Here is a 14,329-nt window from a genome sequence, read left to right as displayed (position 1 = left end):
TGCAATGTTGGCATTTATTTCAAGGGGAATCGAGTATAAAAGCAAGGAGATGGTGCTGTGGCTTTGCAAGACACTAGTCAGGCTGCACTTGGGGCTCAGTATTGGGCTCATATCTCAGAAAGGATGTGTTGTCATTGTAGAGAATCCACAGGAGGTTAACAAGGATTATTCTGGGAATGAAGGGGTTAACCTATGAGAAGCATTTGGCAGCTTTGTGCCTGTATTGACTGGAATTTAGAACATTGCATAGGGATCTCATTGAAACCTACTGAATGTTGAAAGAACTCGATAGGGTGGATGTGGAGAGAATGTTTCCTATGGTGGTGGTATCCAGAACTAGAGGGCACAGTCTCAAAATTGAGGGGTGATCCTTTCAAACAGAGGTAAGGAGGAATTTTTTTAGCTAGACAGTAGTAAATCTGTGGAATGCTCTGCCACAAACTGCGGTATTTTTAAGGCGGAAGTTGATAGTTTCCTGATCGGTCAGGGCATCAAAGGATATATGGGGAATAGGCAGGTCTATGGGGTTGAGTGGGATCTGGAAATCAACCGTCACGGAATGGCGGAGCAGACTCAATGGGTCAAATGGCCTAATTTTGCTCCTATGTCTTATCGTCTTATGAAGAGCGGTTGAACCAACTTAGACTATTTTCACTGGAGCATCAGAGGCTGAGAGGAAACCTGACAAGGTAAATGAAATTAGAAGCATGAAATAAAATGCTTAATCCAGCATGAAAATGTCAAGTACTTGAAGGCACAGCCTTAAGGTGAGAGGACTGAAGTTTAAAGGACTACTACAAGAAAGCTTTTTATCACAAAACAGTGGTAGAAGTTTGGTTGTGTTGACAGAGGAAGTGATGGAACCAGAAATGATGACAGCATTTAAGAAAGAGCCATATGGTAGGCAGGGATATGACCCACGACGTAATAGGGGAGTATTAGTGTGAAATTTCGATTTATTTTTAGACACAGCCAAGTAAAAGGCTTACAGTGGAAATTGTGAAGTCTATCCGAGTAACCTGATAGAGCGGCTGCAACATTAGACCTCTGCCTGGGGAATCATCTGGGGCAAGCAGAAGAATTGAAGAACTGTCTGTCGGACAGCACTTTGGGTCTTGTGACCATAATTCTATTCGTTTTAAAATGCTAATGCAGAAGTATTGAAAAAGTAAGGAGGCATGGGATCCAAGGGCATATTGCTCATGTGGATAGTCAGAGGCTTTTTCCCAGGGCTGAAATGGTTGCCACAAGAGGACACAAGTTTAAGGTGCTGGGGAGCAGGTACAGAGGGGATGTCAGGGGTAAGTTTTTTTTACTCAGAGTGGTGAGTGTGTGGAATGGACTGTTGGCAACGGTGGTGGAGGCGGATATGATAGGGTCTTTTAAGAGACCTTTGGATAGGTACATGGAGCTTAGAAAAATAGAGGGCTATGGGTAAGCCTAATGATTTCTAAGGTAGGGACATGTTCGGCACAACTTTGTGGGGTGAAGGGCCTGTATTGAGCTGTAGGTTTTCTACGTGTCTAAATACAAGGCTGGTGCACAGATTAGGGACCTGAAATGCGGCACTGAACACCAGTCCACAAGTTAAGCTCTCCATAGAATTTCTTGTGACAATTTTCATTAATAGAAAATAAATTTACACTTGCAAAATTGGTGATTCAACAGTGAAGATCTGCTAATTCATTAAATTAAATTCATTAAATTCTAAAAGAATTCCAGTACCTGGAATAAGCTTTCTTCTGGCCATTGCAGCAGCTCTGTGAGATTCATATTCTACAAATGCAAATCCACGGTTCTTTGTTTTGTCAGTGGCACTGGGGTAGACAATGACATCAACAACACCTTCAGTAACCTTTTTCATTTCTTCCAGGATTTCTTCTTTTTTTCTCTCTTTTGGAATTGCCCCAATGAACAGTCTACAGTTGTCCAAGCTAACACAGACACCAATAAATTTTCCAGGACGAATTTCAAAATTGTTCAGCATTTTGATTGCATTCTGGGATTCTTCTCTTGTAGTATACATAACAAATGCATAACCTCGATTCTCACCACTGAATTCCATCATCAGTCTAAACTCATAAATTTTTCCTGCTCTCTGGAACACAGGTACCAATTCATCCTCGTACATGTCCCGAGGAATCTTTCCCACAAATACTTCACATCCACGAGGTGGTGGTGGGCCTTCCCAACCTTGAAAAAAAATCTTTTATCATTTATCATATCAAATTCATTAGTATGAGTTAAGGAACAAGTTTAAGGTGTACATTTGATTACGAACAGGTGCAATAATGCAATATTACTTGTAATATTATTTTTAAAGCCAAAAATCAAATTCAATATACAATACAACTACAGTAAATACCTGAACAGAATAAGATCAAGGTGCTTATGTTTAAACCATCTCATACCCTTACGATAACTTGACACTTAAAAAGTGATGTTTCAAAAGTAGTAGGCTAAAATGGTCATTTAGAGATTCTTGCAGTCTTGTTTTAATTTTACAGCAGAAATTTCCTCAAAACCCCAATACCATTATAATCAACTTTCTTATTCTAATGAAAAAATCATGCAAATTTCCATTAGGAAAAGCCATTTTGGAGATTTGAGGAAAGGTCAATCAGGAAGATTGGACATCTGAGAAGACATAATTCACTCAGGTTCACTGATCAAGTAGAAAAGGCAGCAACACACGACAGTATTGGAGTTTTGAGCAGCGCCCAATCAGCATTCAGGATTCATTATCAAGAACAAATTAAAGTAAGGCAGGAGCAAATGGAACGGCCATCATCAGAGTGGGCAGAGTTAGAGTGAAGATTTGAGGCTTTAGCTCTTCCAGGTTTTAGTGAAGAGAGGCTTCAGTCAGAGTAGATAGAGTTCCCCTACCCCTTTTTTCATATGTGCTCAGTTAGAACAGTAAAGATGCCAGGGTGGATAGTGGAATGTTTCTCTTGCAAAATGGGGAAAGGTAGGGGAGACCTCCAGTGTCCCTAACAACTAGATGTGTGAGAAGTTCATCCAGCTGTAGCTTCTATCAATCTCCTTTAAAGAGATGGAGCTGGAAATGTATTAACTCCAGATCATACAGGAAGCTGACAATGTGATAGATAGGACATATACTGAGCTGGTTACATCCAAGGTGCAGGACACAGGAAACTGGGTGACAGGCAGGAAGGGGAAAGGGGTTAAACAGCCAATGGACAGTACCCCTGTTACCAATCACTCAACAACAGGTATATCACTTTGGAAACCACTGGGAGGGCGGGGGGCAATGACCTAGCAATGGAAAGTCACAATGGTCAGGTCTCTGGCACTGAGTCTGACTGTGAAGCAGAAGGGAAGGTGAGAGAAGAGGCAAGCTTCTTCTGATAGGACAGAGTTCTATCTTCTGTCCATTAGTTATGAGAACAGAGAGGAAGTTCTGTGGATGCGAACAAGATTCCTGGATAGTATGTTGCCTCTAGGGTGCCAAAGTCTACAACATCTTGGATTGAGTCCTCAGCATTATTAAGTGGGAGGGTAAACAGCCAGAGGTAGTAGTGGTCCATGTAAGTACCAATGACATAGGCAGTAAGAGTGACAAATTTCTGCAAAGGGAGTTCAGGGAGGTAGATGCTAAATTAAAGGGCAGAATCTTCAGAGTTGTGGATATCAGGATTGCTACTCATGTCATGAGCTAGTGAGACCAGAAACAGGAAGAGTATACAGTTTAGCATGTGGTCAAGGAGTTAGGAGTAGGAGCGAGGACATAAAATTTTTGGATCAATGAGCTCTTTTACAGGGAAGGTGGAATCTATACAGAACAAACTGTCATGGTCCGGTCTGTGAAGTCCATGTTCTGGTTCATGGTCCGGTCCGTGGACTCCGGACTCCAGGTCTTCTGGCTGTCCGTTGTTTCAGTTGGGCTTAATCACAGGCACCTGATTCTCATATTGGGGCTGGAATATAAGTGGCCCTGGGTTCGACTGTGTTGCTGGTTTGTCTTGTTGGTGTCCTGTCCTTGCCTCTGTGGGGTAAGTCAGGCAGTTCTTGCTGTTACCCTATGGTGGGATCTATCCCTTCCTGTCCTTGCCTCTGTTGGGTAAGTCAGGCCATCTTTGCTGTTACCCTGAGGCTGGACTGTTCTCTTCCTTCCCACTGAAATCTGGCCTGAAGCCTTGCTGGCTACCCATGCTGGCAACCCTCGTCCATGTCCTCGCCTGTATCGCCATCAAGTTCAGCCATCAGAGTGAGACTGGAGCCTTGCCATGCCAACAGAAGGAACTATCTATCATTGAACTTGGAACTTTCTCTTTGTGTCCCTGTGTTTACTGTCTGTGTATGAGTCCCGGCCCTATGTCCTGTCCCCAAGGAGGGTTCCCGGCTCTGTGTTCTGTGTTCCTGTGCTCCAGTCCAAGGCTCCATGGAGGTTGCAGTCCGTGTCCAAGGCTCCATGGAGGTTCCAGTCCATGTCCAAGGCTCCAAGGAGGTTCCAAGTCCAAGTCATAGCCTAGGTTCTGAGTCCTGGTCTTATCCAGGGCTATGTCTGTTTCCAACTACGCCTTTCCCCGCTTCTGCTTTGCTCTCCCTTGACCTAGGCTCTGCATTCCTGCTCTCTGTTCCTGGTCACCCTTGATCAAGACCAAGCATGAGCTTCATGTCCTCATCCAAGTCTTAGCTTCATGTCCTCATCCTGCCCCCATGTCCGGTCCTCACCTGGATCCGGAGTCCGAGCCAGAGACAAGACCCAGGTTCCGGGTCCCTGTCCACTCTCTGGCTCGGAGTCCTTGTCCTAGTTCCTAATCTAGGTCCCACTTTCCTACTCTACTCCTAGCCCATTCCCTGTCTTCTAGTCTTGTCCAGGGCTTCTGTCTTGTCCAGCATCGTTTCTTCCCCACTTCCCTTGCTTTCTTGATGCACCTAGTCCTCTCCCTAGTACTTCAGTGTCAGGGTCTTGCATATGGGTCCGTTCCCAATTACCACCTTATGACACAGATACTTTTCATGTGAACCAGAAGGAGATTAATATGCTCTCGGGATGGATTGCTGGTGTTGCATGATGGAGTTTAAACTAGAGATGCAGGGAGATGGGAACCAAAGTGCCAAAACAGTTAATAGAGAGGTTGTGGAGACAGATGTTGGTCAGACCTCAGACAGAGTCAAGAACAAAAGGTTCAGCCTGGTGTGACTAGTGTCTTGAGCTGCATATACTTCAATCCAAGAAATGTCATAGGAAATGTGATGAGCTCAACACTTAGAATTATGATACAAGTTTCCCCTGCTATTCAAAGGTAGAGTGTTCCTATGAAATAGTTCATAAGCCGGAATGTTGTGAAGTGAAAAAGCAATCACCATTTATTTATATGGGAAAAATTTGTGAATGTTCACAGACCTAAAAGATAACCTACTGTTATGAGTGATGAACAGACCTGACAGAAAATGGGGTGCAGAGTTAACCATTCCCCCCCCCCGAGATCTATGAATTATTGCTGTTGCTATACTGCTACTGAGAGGGAGAGATGAAGCCCAGGCAACGACATCTGCTGCAGATAAGAGGGAGAGAGAGACTGTTGATCTATTGTATTTTGACTCTTCCTGGATTATTTACCTTTCACTACAAGGACTTTACTCTGCTCATTAACATTCCTCAGGAGACAGCAGGAGTGGCTTGATTTGATGGAAACAGTCATTTAGAGTTGATGGATAGCTGAGACCCCGTTAGTAGGGATAAAAGACAGGTCTGGAGAGACACCCTTCAGACACACCAGTGGACACTGACTGAGTGTTGTGAACCCACAGAAAGGTGGGGGTTTCGGAGACCGAATCAGGAGATCGGTCAATAAAGCTCACTGTGTGACAGCAGGGCTGGTGGGGTCTTGTGTGTGTGTCCACTCATGCCAGAGTGACGAGTCCACCACAGAAGAACGGTCTAGCTGAAGAACAGAGGGGTCATAACTGAATGGCCACAACAACACGACGGGCAAAGAAAGCCACAGAAGGTTTGCATGCTGCAGCTACCTAATCTCTCACTCTCTCTCTCTCCAACGATTACAACACAACAACCATAACTACCTCAGCATGTATGAACTGAACTTTATACTCTTCTATGACAATTCATTTATGCCTAGACATCGATAGAGCTTGTTTATTATTGCTTATTATTATTCCTACACTTTTACGTTTATTATTGCTAACTTGTTTTATATGTATATTTGCATTTTTGATACAGTATTGTGTAGTTTACTAATAAACATCTTTAGTTTTTGGTACCACCAGACTCCAACGGATTCTTCTTTCTCTGCTGGTCTGACACCCAGTTACGGGGTACGTAACACTACCAAATCATGCCAAGTAACACATAAAATCTAAATTAATAATAACATATAGTAAAAGCAGGAATGATCTGATAAATACACAGCCTATATAAAGTAGTAATACTTCTCTGCAATTATTGCAGCACTGTCCACCGTAGCGAAAATCTCACGCAAGCGCTCACGGCACAAAGACTCGGTGCGAGCGCTCTCGGCAGAAGCAGTCTTTCCAGTCACCTGTAAGCTATGAAGCTGCCAAATCATACCAAATAACACAGGGCACAGGCAGGTCATCTTCTTCTACGTCTGCCTGCCTCGATGTCGAAGGTCGAGTTTCGCCGTCTGCTGTGGCTGATGTGGAAGGCTTGAAAAATGATAAGCTTGACTGCTTAGCCTCGCGCATTTTTCTATCATACAGTTTTTTGTAAGCACTCAAACCATGCTGCAAGTATGCCCTAAACCTATGTACCTTTCAAAATTAAAGTCATATTTTTCTGCAATCATTGCAATGTTGTCAATCGCAGCGAAAATCTCACGCAATTGCTTCATGTTCAGTTCCTGGACGACTTTACTTTCGGTTTCAATTGTTATCCTTTCCTCTTCATCAGCTCTTCATCTGTCAGTTCTTGGTCATGGGATGCCAAAACCTCTTCAACATCATCTTCGTCAACTTCCACAAATCCTTAGCCAAACTTACTATATCCTTACTTCATTCACCACGTTCGAAATGCTTTATTATGTCTAGTTTTACACTAAATGTAACACCCTTACGTGCTCTTTTAGGTTTTTCTGATACCTTAGAACTCATCTTGCTAATGGATGCACAAAATAAATCAAGATAAAACACAAATGCTCACAGGCACGTGTTTAAGCAATGCCGGCTAGAATGCAGTTCTGGGGGAGGAGCTTGGCTGCTCGGCGCGCCCACTGCCTTTTTTCACACGCTACATTTTTCATGCACTGCCTTTTTTCATAACAGTAAAAACACCTTCTGTTAGCGTAAGCAGGTAACTAATGTAGGTTTTTCGTAACAGCGAGGTGTTGTAAAGCGAACGTTCAAAAAACGGGGGACGCCTGTATTGTAGTTACTGGTGAGACTTGGTTGCAGGAGAGGCAAGAATGGTAGCTCAGTATTCTAGGGTTCTATTGTTTTAGACATGACAGAATGGGAGGGATTAAATGGAGGAGGAGTGGGGTTACGAATCAGGGAAAATGTTGTGGCAGTAGTAAATCAGGACAGACTGAACTCATCTGGTGAGGCGTTATGGGTGGAACTGAGAAATAAGGAAGGTATGGCCATGTTAATGAGACTATATTACAGCCCGAGGGATTTAGAGGAATACATTTGTAGTGAGATTGCAAGAAACACGAGTTTGTTTTCGGAGGTGATTTTAACTTCCCACATATAGATAGATAGATAGATACTTTATTCATCCCCATGGGGAAATTCAACTTTTTTCCAATGTCCCATACACTTGTTGTAGCAAAACTAATTACATACAATACTTAACTCAGTAAAAAAAAAATCCCATATTGTAAAAGGACTAGATGTGATAGAGATGATCACATATGTTCAGGAAACTTTCCTTAATCAGTCCCAACTAGACAGTGCACGATACTTCATTTGATATTAGAGAATGTCACAGGACAGATGACAGAAATTTCACCTAGTGATCACAATGCCATTACTTTCAATGTAAATATGCAATAAGATAGATCTGGTCCATGGGATGAGATTCTAAATTAGAAAAAGGCCAATTTTTGATGGTATCAGAAATGATATGGCAAGTGTGGATAGGGACAGTCTGTTTTCTGGAAAAGTGTACATGGTAAGTGGGAGGCATTCAAAAGTGAAATTTTGAGAATACAAAGCTTAAATGTGCCTGTCAGCATAAAAGGTAAAAATTACAAGTGAAGGGAACCTTGAAATTCAAGAGCTATTGAAGCAGTGATTAAGAAAAAAAGGAAGTACATAACAAGTATAGGCATGTAAGAACAAATGAGGTGCTTAAGGAGTCAAAAGAAATGCAAATGAACATTTAAGAAATCAGGAGGGCTAAAAGGAGTCATGAGGTTGTCCTTTCAAACAAAGTGAAGGAGAATCCGAAGGGATTCTACAGATATGTTAACAGCAAAAGGATTGCAAGGGACAAAACTGATCCTCTGGAAGAAAATCAGAAATTGCCACGGCCCTAGCAGAGATGTTAGTGACAGGAGAGAGACCAGTGGACTGAAGGTTAGCCAATGTTATTCTGCTGTTTAAGACCATAGATAAAACCATAAGGTATAGGAGCAGAATTAGGCCATTTGGCCCATTGAGTTTGCTCCACCATTTTACCATGGCTGATCCATTTTTCCTCTCAGCACCAATCTCTCCTTATCTCCCTATCCCTCCATGCCCTGACCAGTCAAGAATCCATCAACCTTTTCCTTAAATATACATATACTGTATTCCAGTGATAACAAGAATACATACAATCATACGTGATAACAGGAGCCATTCAATCCTAGAATCATTTTTGTGAACTTTAAACACTCTCCAGTTTCATCCTTTCTAAGATAAGGGGCAGTTTTTGTTCACAATACTCCAAGTAAGGCATCACCAGTGCTTTATAAAGTCTCAACATTACATTCTTGCTTTTATAATCTAGTCCTCTTAAAATGAATGCTAACATCACATTTTCCTTCCTCACCAAAGACTAAACCTGCAAATTAACCTTTAGGGAATCCTGCACAAGAACTCCCAAGTCCCTTTGCACCTCCATTTTTATATTTTCTCTCTATTTAAAAAATAGTCAACCCTTTCATTTCTTCTATCAAAGTGCATGACCATACACTTCCCATTACAATTGTATTCCATCTGCCACTTCTTTGCCATTCTCCTATTCTGTTTCAATAGATTTCAATAGGTACATTTAATGTCAGAGAAATGTATACAATATACACCCTGAAAATCTGTTTCTTCACAAACATCCATGAAAACAGAGGAATGCCCAAAAGAACGAATGACAGTTAAACATCAAAACCCCAAAGCCCCCACCCCAGCTTCCCCCTTCCATGCACAAGCAACAGCAAGGCAACAACCACTCTCCCCCACCAGCAAAAAAAAGCATCGGTGCCCTCCCCAAGCACTCAAGTGGGCACCAAAGCATCAATAAAGACACGGACTTGCAATACCCAAAGACTACCACAGGCTCTCTCTCTCCCCCTAACAAGGGTAAAAGAAGTTTCCCTGGTTTGTCTTTCTCTTGCCTCTTGACTTCCTCAAAACTATCTGACCCTCCACGTAACTTCCTATCGTGTGCAATCTTTGCAACAAAGCCATAAATTCCATTATCCAAATCATTAATATATAATGTAAAACAAATTGGTTCCAACACAGACTCCTGTGGAACACCACTAGACACGGCAGCCAACAAGAAAATGTCCCCTTTACTTCCACTCTTCGTCTCTTGCCAGACAGCCAATGCTTTATCCAGGCTAGAATCGTTCCTATAATACCATGGTCTCACAGCTTGTTAAGCAGCCTCATGTATGGCAGCTTGTCAAAAATCCTCTGAAAATCCAAGCACACAGTGTCAGCCGATTCTCCTTTGCCTATCCTGTTTGTTATTTCTTCATAGAATTCCAACAGATTTGTCAGGCAAGATTTTCCCGAGGAAACCATGTAGACTACGGCCTATTTTATCATGTGCCTCTAAGTACCCTGTAACCACATCCTTTATAACCTACTTTAGCATCTTCCCAACCATTGAGGTTAGACTAACTGGCTTATAATGTCTTTTCATCCTCTCCCTTATGGAGTGACATTTACAATATTCCAGTCTTCCAGAACCATTTCAAAATCTAATAATTCTTGAAAGATCATTACTAATGCCTCCACGATCTCTTCTGCCACCTCTTCTACACACCAGAACCCTAGTGTGTACACCATCTGGCCCAGGTGACTTATCTAACTTCAGACCTTTCAGTTTTCCAAGAACCTTCTTCCTAGTAATGGTAACTTGACACACTTCATGATCCTTAACACCTGGAACTTCCCCAATACTGCTAATGTCTTCCACGAAGACTGATGCAAAATACGTATTCAGTTCATCCGCCATTTCCTTGTCCCCATTTTTACCTCTCCAGCTTCATTTTCCTGTAGTCCATTATACCATTCTCGCCTCTCATTTACACTTTAAGTATCTAAAGAAACTTTAGGTATCCCCTTTAACATTACTGGTTCGCTTATTTTTTTAGTAGTCTTCTATTGCTATTTGAAAGCTTCCCAATCCTCTAATTATCCATTAATTTTTGCTCTATTTTATACCCTATCTTTGGCTTTTATGTTGGCTTTGACTTCTTGTTTGCCATAGTTGTGTCATCTTGCCCTTCTTCCTTTTGGGATGTACATATCCTGTGCCTTCTGAATTGCTCCCAGAAATTCCAGTCATTACGGCTCTGCCTTTATTGCTGCCATTGTCCTTTTCCAGTCAATTCTGACCAACTCTTTTCTCATGCCTCTGTAATTCCTTTACTCCACTGTAATAATGATATATCTGATCTTAATCATATATAACCATATAACAATTACAGCACAGAAACAGGCCATCTCGGCCCTTCTAGTTCATGCCGAACGCTTAGTCTCACCTAGTCCCACCGACCTGCACTCAGACCATAACCCTCCATTCCTTTCCTGTCCATATACCTATCCATTTTCTTTTAATGACAATATCGAACCTGCCTCTAACACTTCTACTAGAAGCTCGTTCCGCACAGCTACCACTCTCTGAGTAAATAAGTTCCCCCTCGTGTTACCCTAAACTTTTGTCCCTTAAACTCTCAACTCATGTCCTCTTGTTTGAATCTCCCCAACCCTCAATGGGAATAGCCTATCCACATCAACTCTTATCTATCCCCCTCATAATTTTAAATACCTCTATCAAGTCCCCCCTCAACCTTCTATGCTCCAAAGAATAAAGACCTAACTTGTTCAACCTTTCTCTGTAACTTAGGTGCTGAAACCCTGGTAATGTTCTAGTAAATCTCCTCTGTACTCTCTCTATTTTGTTGACATCTTTCCTATAATTCGGTGACCAGAACTGTACACAATACTCCAAATTTGGCCTCACCAATGCCTTGTACAATTTTAACATTACATCCCAACTCCCACACTCAACGCTTTGATTCATAAAGGCCAGCATACTTCACCACCCTATCCACATGAGATTCCACCTTCAGGGAACTATGCACCATTATTCCTAGATAATTCTGTTCTACTGCATTCCTCAATGCCCTACCATTTACCATGTATGTTCTATTTTGATTAGTCCTACCAAACTGTAGCACCTTACACTTATCAGCATTAAACTCCATCTGCCATCTTTCAACGCACTCTTCTAACTGGCCTAAATCTCTCTGCAAGCTTTGAAAACCTACTTCATTATCCACAACACCACCTATCTTAGTATCATCTGCATACTTACTAATCCAATTTACCACCCCATCATCCAGATCATTAATGTATATGACAAACAACACTGGACCCAGTACAGATCCCTGAGGCACACCACTAGTTTACCGGCCTCCAACCTGAGAAACAGTTATCCACCACTACTCTCTAGCATCTCCCATCCAGCCACATTTTACTACTTCAATATTAATACCTAACGATTGAACTTTTCTAACTAACCTTCTGTGTGGAACCTTGTCAAAGGCCTGACATGACATAATGGAGGAGAGCCAATAGAAAATATTAGGCGGATTAGATTCTTTCCAGTATAACATGATAGCTCTCCTAGCCAGTAAAGTTGAAAAGGCTATCACATGTTGAGCGGAAGCAGATACTCTACCTACTTCCTCTGGAATAATGGAACAACATGAGCAATACGCCAATCCCCATTTCTAATGACATTTGAAATATTTCTGTCAGAGCCCCTGCTATTTCTACACTAACTTCCTTCAAGGTCCTATGGAATATCCTGTCAGGAACAGGAGACTTATCCACTTTTATATTCTTTAAAAGTGCCAGTACTTCCTCTTCTTTAATCATCATAGTTTCCATAACCACTACTTGTTTCCCTTACCTTACACAATTCAATATCCTTCTCCTTAGTGAATACCGAAGCAAAGAAATTGTTCAAAATCTCTCCCATCTCTTTTGGCTCCACACATAGCTGTCCACTCTGATTCTCTAAAGGACCAATTTTATGCCTCACTATCCTTTTGCTATTAATATAACTGTAGAAACCCTTTGGATTTATTTTCACCTTACTTGCCAAAGCAACCTCATATCTTCTTTTAGATTTTCTAATTTCTTTCTTAAGATTCTTTTTACATTCTTTATATTCCTCGAGCACCTCATTTACTCCATGCTGCCTATATTTATTGTAGAACTCTCTCTTTTTCTGAACCAAGTTTCCAATATCTCTTGAAAACCACGGCTCTCGCAAACTTTTAACCTTTCCTTTCAACCTAACAGGAACATAAAGATTCTGTACGCTCAAAATTTCACCTTTAAATGACCTCCATTTCTCTATTACATCCTTCCCATAAAACAAATTGTCCCAATCCATTCCTTCTAAATCCTTTCACATCACCTCAAAGATAGCTTTTCTCTAATCAAAAATCTCAACCCTGGGTCCAAACCTATCCTTCTCCATAATTATATTGAAACTAATGGCCTTGTGATCACTGGACCCAAAGTGCTCCCCAACACATACCTCCGTCACCTGATCTATCTCATTCCCTAACAGGAGAGCCAACACTTCTCTAGTTGGTACTTCAATGTATTGCTGCAAAAAACTATCCTGCACACATTTTACAAGCTCCAAACCATCCAGCCCTTTTACAGAATGGGCTTCCCAGTCTACGTGTGGAAAATTAAAATCTCCCACAATCACAACCTTGTGCTTAGCTTCTCCTTCTCAAAATTCAGGGTGAATTTGATCATATTATGATCCACTGCCCCTGGGTTCTTTTACCATAAACTCTCTGATCAATTCCGGATCATTGCACAACACCCAATCCAAAAGTAGCTGATACCCTAATCCTCTAGTGGGCTCAACTACGAGCTACTTTAAAAAGCCATTTCATCAACATTCTCGAAATCACCCCCCCTCAAAATCCAGCACCAATCTGACTTTCCCCAATCTACCTGCATATTGAAATCCTTCAACATAATGTAACATTCTGTTTAAGAAAGGCTCTAGCATATTAAACAACTCAAAGCTGACATTGCTTTCCTTCAAGAAACTCATATTTGTAGTTTTGATAATTCTCGGCTTTTGTCAAAGTGGGCGGGTCAGCATTTTCATTCATCCTTTGCCACCAAAGGTGGTCTCCATCCTTATTAATTCAAATATTCCTTTTGAACTCCATAATAAGATATCTGATACAAATGGCCATTTTATTATTGTTTCTGGTAAATTATACAACACTAAAGTTGTACTAGCAAACCTGTATGCTCCCAATTTTGATGATGTTAATTTTTTTGAATGTTTTTTCTCCTCACTACCAGATTTAAACTCATACTCTCTTATACTGGGTGGTGATTTTAATTGTTGGTTAGATCCTAATTTGGATCGATCATCCTCTGTTACTAGATTACCTACTAAATCTGCCTTAGCTATTCACTCTTTTCTTTCTAATTATGGTATCTCAGATATATGGTGTTTCCTTCATCCTACTGAGAGAGATTATTCTTTTTTTTCACACGTTCACCATACCTTTACTAGAATTGACTATTTTTTTTACTGGATAATCAACTTATTCCATTTGTCTATTATTGTGATTATCAGAGTATACTGATTTCTGACCATGCCCCAATTACTTTGTCTTTAAATTTTCCTGGTCTCCCTCAGAGGAATAAACACTGGCATCTTGACTCGACTTTATTATCGGATGATGATTTTCTAAAATTTATTAAGGATCAGATAACCTTTTATTTTAACACCAATACGTCATCTGAAATGTCATCCCAGATTGTCTGGGATGCCATGAAAGCATATTTGAGGGGTCAAATAATCTCCTATACAGCAAATCTTAATAGAAAGTCC

The 14,329-nt window shown here is 41.2% G+C and overlaps 1 protein-coding gene across 1 annotated transcript in view; it reads right to left on the bottom strand.

Annotated features, from left to right (window-relative positions):
• Positions 1-14,329, bottom strand: part of rbm46 (RNA binding motif protein 46) — a 138,657-nt gene that overhangs the window by 52,631 nt on the left and 71,697 nt on the right. The window contains exon 3 of the mRNA XM_073063974.1: positions 1,726-2,193. Within this exon, the coding sequence (XP_072920075.1) occupies positions 1,726-2,193 (468 nt within the window). The remainder of the gene's footprint in view (positions 1-1,725; positions 2,194-14,329) is intronic.

The sequence above is a fragment of the Hemitrygon akajei genome, chromosome 13, assembly GCF_048418815.1.
Source record: "Hemitrygon akajei chromosome 13, sHemAka1.3, whole genome shotgun sequence".
NCBI classification, from domain to species: Eukaryota; Metazoa; Chordata; class Chondrichthyes; order Myliobatiformes; family Dasyatidae; genus Hemitrygon; species Hemitrygon akajei.
Note: the sequence above shows the minus strand (reverse complement) of the source record. Positions and strands in the feature narration are given on the sequence as shown.